The sequence below is a fragment of the Musa acuminata genome, chromosome BXJ1-11 (assembly GCF_036884655.1).
Source record: "Musa acuminata AAA Group cultivar baxijiao chromosome BXJ1-11, Cavendish_Baxijiao_AAA, whole genome shotgun sequence".
Classification (NCBI taxonomy): Eukaryota; Viridiplantae; Streptophyta; class Magnoliopsida; order Zingiberales; family Musaceae; genus Musa; species Musa acuminata.
In genome coordinates, this window is record NC_088337.1 from 24,443,659 (window position 1) to 24,450,131 (window position 6,473).

Sequence of the window (6,473 nt, forward strand, 5' to 3'; positions counted from 1 at the left end):
TGCATCAACGAAATAGATGATCGTAATGCATCCATTTCACGGATAACCGAGATCAGTAATGATTGTCATTGCATCAAAGAACGATGTGATGATTGTAATAACTAAGTACGTAGGAGTGTGAAAAGTCACCAGTTTGTACGTCCAAATTAAACTAGACATGGTTGTTGAACTGCTTTGAGATATTGAAGGCCGCCAGGACATGTCGTCGACTTGTTTAATCCTGGATTAGGGATGCTGGTCAACTGCGTCAGGTTGGATATCCTGTGCTTGTCGATTCTCCATTTTCCAGTTGTTAATGTGTCGAATCGATTGAGAAAGTGGGGAATCCATCCAGCAAACTCCTTTTTTCTTTTTTTTAATATTTTTAATATGATTCTCAAAAATAAAAAAAATTATCGGTGTCTTACCGATACGAATTTAGCTTATTTTATTTAAATCAGGGAACATTTGCTAGAAAAAAATTATTATAGATATAAAGATTATGTATGAGAATATATTTATATTTTTAATATACACTTGAATAAAGTGGTCTGAGTGAATATGTAGTTGTAGAATACATTAAATATTTTATAAATAAAATATAAAAAATATATTTTAAATATGGATTGGTGTAAGTATTGTTTGATAAAATTATATTGAATATTATATTATACAAATTTATCCTTCTAATATTTTAATATTTATTCAAAATTAAATATATTCTTTTTTATTTAAATAAATAAATAAAATAAATAAATGAAATTATGTAATATTATAAAAATTATGTATGACCTAGATATATAGTAAATAAAAATATATAATCACATAAATAAATATAAAATAATCTTTAGAATATATATAAATAAAATTTTAAACTTGCAAGAAAAGGGGCAATGGCAAAAATTGAAAGAATGGATGAAGAATGAGGGTTACAATTTTTATGATAATATTGTAATTTTAGATAATATAATAGGATACTTTAAAAATATTTAAAAACTATATTAACATGTCACAATTGCCGAAATGCTATTGCTGACTTATAGCATTTGAATATTTTTAATATAATATTTAGATAAGATATAATTTTTTTTAAAAATAATATATATATATATATATATATATATATATATATATATATATATATATATATATATATGTTTTGGCCTTAAATACATATTGGAATTTGTGGTCCCAAACGCACCGTCATTGTCTTGGCATGTTGCTTGAGCAATGTTTGATCTAACAACACGTGCCGCTTGCTTTGTCGTCGGATATCTTGCTGACACCTCTCTCTCTCTATGAATGGCTCGGCTGGCTGGTGGGCCGCCGGTTGCACCCCTGCACCCAAGATGGTAAACAAAAGGAACGTTTAGTGGGCTAATAAGATGATGTTATTATCTTTCAAATAGGAATTGGTAGGATAAATGATTGCGGCATGGAATCACAAAGATTCATGCAAAACACAGTAAAAGCCGAGTCTTCACTATCCTTTTGCACAGATTCAGTTTGAAAAAAAAACAAAGAAAAAGAGATAATATTCTCAAGAAAATAATGGTGCAACCCACGACCGGTTTTGCAAAGAAACTTCCAAATGGCAGTTCGTTGGGTTTATCGGAATTGTAAGAAATTCCTTGAAAGATGTACAGTATATTACACCAAGAATCTATTATTACCATTCTTCTGAGATTATACATGAACCAAGTAACATTTATAACTCAGCTATTAACAACTAAATGAAAAATTATGTATAACATACATAGCTGAACTTATCCGCATCCAGACTACATGAAATGGAAGCCACCATCAGCAATCCTAAGCTGCTGCCTAGTACAAAACTTGTGGTTCTCCATCTTCAACCATCAATCATGAAGTTGAGTCCGACATACACCTGCATCGCATGATTAGGCGAAAACTCAGGATCCATCATGCGGCGCGTGAGCCGATAGACTAACATGACATAATCCTTGGACTGTCGAAGGACTGCAACAAACTCCCCGGACAACATATCATTGTCCTTGAGCTTTCCCATCTCACCATTCCCTTGGATGTGCCAAAACATCTTGGGAGAGAGCTGTGCATATAAATCTGCAAGGTAGCATAAAAACATTAAAATATGATCATGATATAAGAGAAACATATTGTGAGATACATCGTACAGTTACATTTAGTAAAATCAACATATAATTAAATGAACTTACATAACAAGAAGACCCAATGGGCACAATGTTTATATTTATGCAGGGCAAATGATCACAACAGAGGGAAATAAAACAATCATTGTGTTGCAGATACTACAATCCTAGCTGTGAAGGAGATAGTTGTTACAATATACAGAAAATGTGAATATTAGACGACGAGAACAGTGTACACAAATCAAAGCATGTGAAAATCTGTTAGAAGTGATAAGCAATAAGAGATGAACAAGCTAGATGCACTACCTCCACTGTTCCGATGCTCAACTCCAATACAAAAACAAACACATAATCAACTTGAATTTTTCTATATAATATTTCATATAAGAAACCTCACATGTTTTACAGTGGAATATATTGGTCAGTACACACTCAAACAAATACCAAAAGATATTTCACATTGGTATTTGGTCAGTTTAAGGTGGTATCAGTACATCGCTTCCTAATCAAGCATACCGAGCAGTATGGTTGGTATATACCATGAATTTTCAGACCATGTGCTCATCCATCAATTGTCATCTCAAGACTACTTCAATATACCTGAAGTAGGTGGATCTGCCTCACTGGTAGAATGCAACAATGTAGTCCCAGATATTACTGTAATAAGCCCACAAATCTCTGATGCAATATCACTTGCACTCTGCCCAGACCAATCCTCCATGCATGCAAAGAAGTAAGCACTAGACAAAGAAAATGTAGAAATATTATGACCATAATAAAGATTCGGTACCTTGAACATGATGGCACCTGTGAATATAGTAAGAATTCTGAACATGGCATAGTAGACAGGAGAAACAATTGCAGTATTGAAAGTATCTAATGCCAGGAAACGAGAAAGAACAACAAAAAAGACAAATAATTAACATTGTTAATCCTAAACCAAATTTTGAAGAGTCAAATCAGCTAAGAAAGAAATCTTTAACTAGATAATTACATATAAATATAAAGTCAAAGCTGGATAGCAAACTGACAAACATATACTTGAAAGACAAGATCAAAAGACAATATCTGATGCAAGGTTTGCAATTTCGAATTGTACCGCTCGTGAACCGGTATGCGGACCACCCGCTACCAGGCGATCCGCTCAATATAGCGGCCTAGCTACGGCGAGGTTGAGGGAGAAATGTCGAAGAAGGAAGAAGAAGGAGAGGGCATTCAAAGAAGAGGGAGAATCGGGAGAACCTCAATGCAAACTTGTTTCCATGCCCTTTCTCGATCCTGATCTGATGCTGCCTCTCTCTCGACGATCCCGATCTGATGCTGCCTCTCCCTCGACGATCCCGATCCAGGAGGTAACGACGAGGAGAGTTGTAAAGAGGAGGATCTGGAGGCGCGAGGATTCGGGGAGGCCGCGGCTAGAGCAACGAAAGGGGCGGTCTACTTCATAGCCTCGTTTGCGACTCTACAATCTTCTTCTTTGCCGAAGGCCGGAGACGTTTGCGGCCTTTGCCGTGTTTTTCGCCGAAGGTCAGAGACGTCTGCGACCTTCGACATCTTCGCCGTCTTCTTCGCTGAATGCCGCAGACAAGGCGACGAGGAGAAGAGGAGAAGGTGATGTCGCCAAGGCTGCATACGCCTTTATTTAAAATATATTTTTTTAATTTTTTTTTAATATTTTTATATATTGATTTTTATATTTTTATATAAAAATATATATTTTTATTTTTTTAATATATATATATATATATACCGAGTAAAGCTCGATACACCGATACGATATGAAATTTCGAATCTCTGATGTGCAATCAACAAATAATCCATTTCCAAAAATCAAACTAACCATGAAAACCATAACAAACAGGAAGTCATTTGGCTTTCTTTGACAGTAATATTCTGTAATTTCAAAAGTAGAACTAATTGACTTTTGACTTGCCCCGAGTTTCATCCAACCAGAAGCTGAAATAACTGGTCAATGCAGGTTCCAGAATGTTCCAACCTGGCCCTTCTTTATTGCCCATTTCTCAAAATATTACATACAGCATCATCAATTGTCCAATTTATCCTCCATCTAAAACTTATGGCCATCTTATTTATAGAGAAAGTCCTTCCTGTATTAGAAAGCACTCTCTAGTTCAAGGAAAATAAGCTGCCTTCTAAAAATTAATCTAACAAGAAAGCTAAATATTATCAATGCTGAAAAATTAAAGTAAAGAAATCTGGGAAACAGAAGAAGAGTAAAATGGAGACTTGCATAAAGAAAAGTCAGCATGGTGGTCTTATCTTATATCTTAGAGTTGAAACTTCATACGTATAGGCAATCACGAAGGGGAATCATGGATTAAAAGAAAAAAAAATGGTGCATTCTTTGAACTCTGATACAAGCATTGCTTCAGGCTCTAACCTTGTTCAAGTAATTTAACTGAACTATGATGCAGGAGATGGCAACCATTGCAAATACCCATGTCTGGAAGTAACCAGCATGGTCGATTCCCTCCAATATGAGCTTAATTGCAATTCCTATGGCCTTAATACTCATCACCTGCATAACTTACAACTATAAGAGACAACAAGAGCAAAGATCAAGAAAAACAACATCAGCACCAGCACAACACCATTACCGTTAAAGATCCAATTGTTGAGCATATGCCCAAGTACACTCAAGGTTTGCAATTATGGTTGGTGCAGTATGTACCAAGACATACCAATGGTATGCTACGGTGTGCCGATGATATGCTAAAACAACATAAAAAATAACTCCAAAAAAACCTGAAAAATAAAAAAATTATATTACGATTTTTAAATTGAAAATAAATATAAATTATATAATTTTAACGAAAATAATCTAAATTAGGAAAGAATAGTGACACATCTTTTTTAGGCTTTGAGAAGTAATTTTGTGATACGTTTTGAACCATCCTTCCGTTAATATTGAATTATCTACAAAGAAATGATTTGAGTGAAAATAAGTTTAAGAGAGTTGACGAGATTGAGAGAGTGATATGAATTGAAAGAGGGAGGAGGAAAAAGTTTAAAAACCTTTTCCTATGATTCAAATGATCAATTTGACCATTTGAAATAGGGCAATCTCAACCATTTACAGTCGAAGTCCGACCGTTACTGATCGTTTACAATCGAAACCCCATATTGCCTGATGCAGGGGCAGGTTATAGTATAGTCTAGTAGAGGGTGATCCACGTACCAATCCTCAATCGGACCAGTACAATGCAAGCTTTTAAATCTGTGACCACTGCAAGCTTTTAAATTTCGCACATCCCACCTCACAATGAGACACAAAGCACCCAACGGAGTTACCAGAACAGCTGGGGCAAATATGTAGGCCATAAAGTTGGCAATTTCACCAAAGATCACTGCAAAATTTCAACTTTCCTTCACGCTTAAAACCACACAAGAAAGTGGAGACAGGATCGACAGAAAAGGGGCTTACTTGTGACCATTCCGATCCTCCTGAGAGGCTTCAACAGATATCCGTACCCACCTACGCCTTAGGTATAAAAAAAAGGAAGCTCTTTCCTTTCAGTACAACAGCGACTCGGAGCTAGGGTATCGACGAGAAGGGGAATGGGGTTACTTACCGGCGCGAGGGCCGGACGCACCGGTGCGCCTGAGGCCCTGCTTCTTGACGATGAAGCCGGCGCCGATGAAGGCGACGGCGAGGAGGAAGCCATTGAGGTTGTCGGCGAAGAGGTGGGGGGAGCCCGCAGCGGGCGGTGGCCCGCCGTTGGTCGAATCCTGATCCATCGTTCGGGCGACATCAGGCAGCTCATCTACTAGCCCGCGGGCGTCACTCGGACTTCGAAGTCCTCGATGTGAAGGCACAAAAAAAGAAATGGATGGAGAGATGCGAAGCGCAAAAGGTTAGGCAAATAGAACGGGAGAGCGAGGGAGAACACACAGACAACAAAAAAAAAAAAAAAAAAATGAAGGATTTGATAGGATATAAATAAAAATAATGAACAAATAGTAACAGACGATAATAGATAGTGAAATTAAATATAATTATAATCAAATAGAATACCAAGATATATATGAAAAACCCAAGGGTAAAAATCATGGATAAATTAGAGATAATTCACTATAATAATAATAAATACATAAATCTCAATCTTTTGCCCAAAACCCTAGCAACAATCACAAGAGAGTAACTGGAATACAAGGATCACGTCAATGTGCACAATATCTAAATCCTCCCTAATTTTTCTCACGTAATCATAGTAAGAATTTACTGTAGATTTGATTTAACATGATATGAAAGCATGCTAGATGATTGAGAACAGTCTCTTTGTGTTGTCCTTGTCTTCTTCCCTTTCTTTCTCTTCCTTTTCTGTCTTGTTCTTCTCATTT

General features: G+C 36.2%; 1 protein-coding gene across 8 annotated transcripts; it reads right to left on the reverse strand.

Annotated features, from left to right (window-relative positions):
- Positions 1-1,147: 1,147 nt before the first annotated feature.
- On the reverse strand, positions 1,148-6,187 carry LOC103973758 (probable magnesium transporter NIPA3). 8 transcript variants are annotated; one of them, XR_010481218.1, is made up of 5 exons: positions 5,705-6,184; positions 5,557-5,613; positions 2,712-5,479; positions 1,736-2,064; positions 1,148-1,317 (listed from the first exon to the last, which is right to left on the reverse strand). XR_010481218.1 is itself a non-coding variant. In XM_018821565.2 (3 exons), exons 1-3 carry the CDS (start codon positions 5,868-5,870, stop codon positions 1,832-1,834), a joined length of 456 nt encoding a protein of 151 aa, XP_018677110.2. In that variant the 5' UTR covers positions 5,871-6,174; the 3' UTR covers positions 1,587-1,831. The 8 variants fall into 8 exon arrangements, 2 of the variants coding, with proteins under 2 accessions (XP_018677110.2, XP_064946202.1); XR_010481221.1 differs by lacking the exon at positions 1,148-1,317 and having other exon boundaries at positions 1,587-2,064; positions 2,712-4,650; positions 5,311-5,479; positions 5,705-6,187; XR_010481219.1 differs by lacking the exon at positions 1,148-1,317 and having other exon boundaries at positions 1,587-2,064; positions 2,712-2,851; positions 4,513-5,479.
- Between the last annotated feature and the right edge of the window lie 286 nt (positions 6,188-6,473).

What these genes read in the sequence shown, in the direction of transcription:
- LOC103973758 (XM_065090130.1), bottom strand. Translation starts at nt 5,870, where the DNA reads ATGGATCAGGATTCGACCAACGGCGGGCCACCGCCCGCTGCGGGCTCC. An exon ending in TGCGTCCGGCCCTCGCGCCG is followed by an intron (nt 5,614 to 5,704) that starts GTAAGTAACCCC and finishes TTTATACCTAAG; the next exon opens with GCGTAGGTGGGTACGGATAT. An exon ending in GAGGATCGGAATGGTCACAA is followed by an intron (nt 5,480 to 5,556) that starts GTAAGCCCCTTT and finishes GAAATTTTGCAG; the next exon opens with TGATCTTTGGTGAAATTGCC.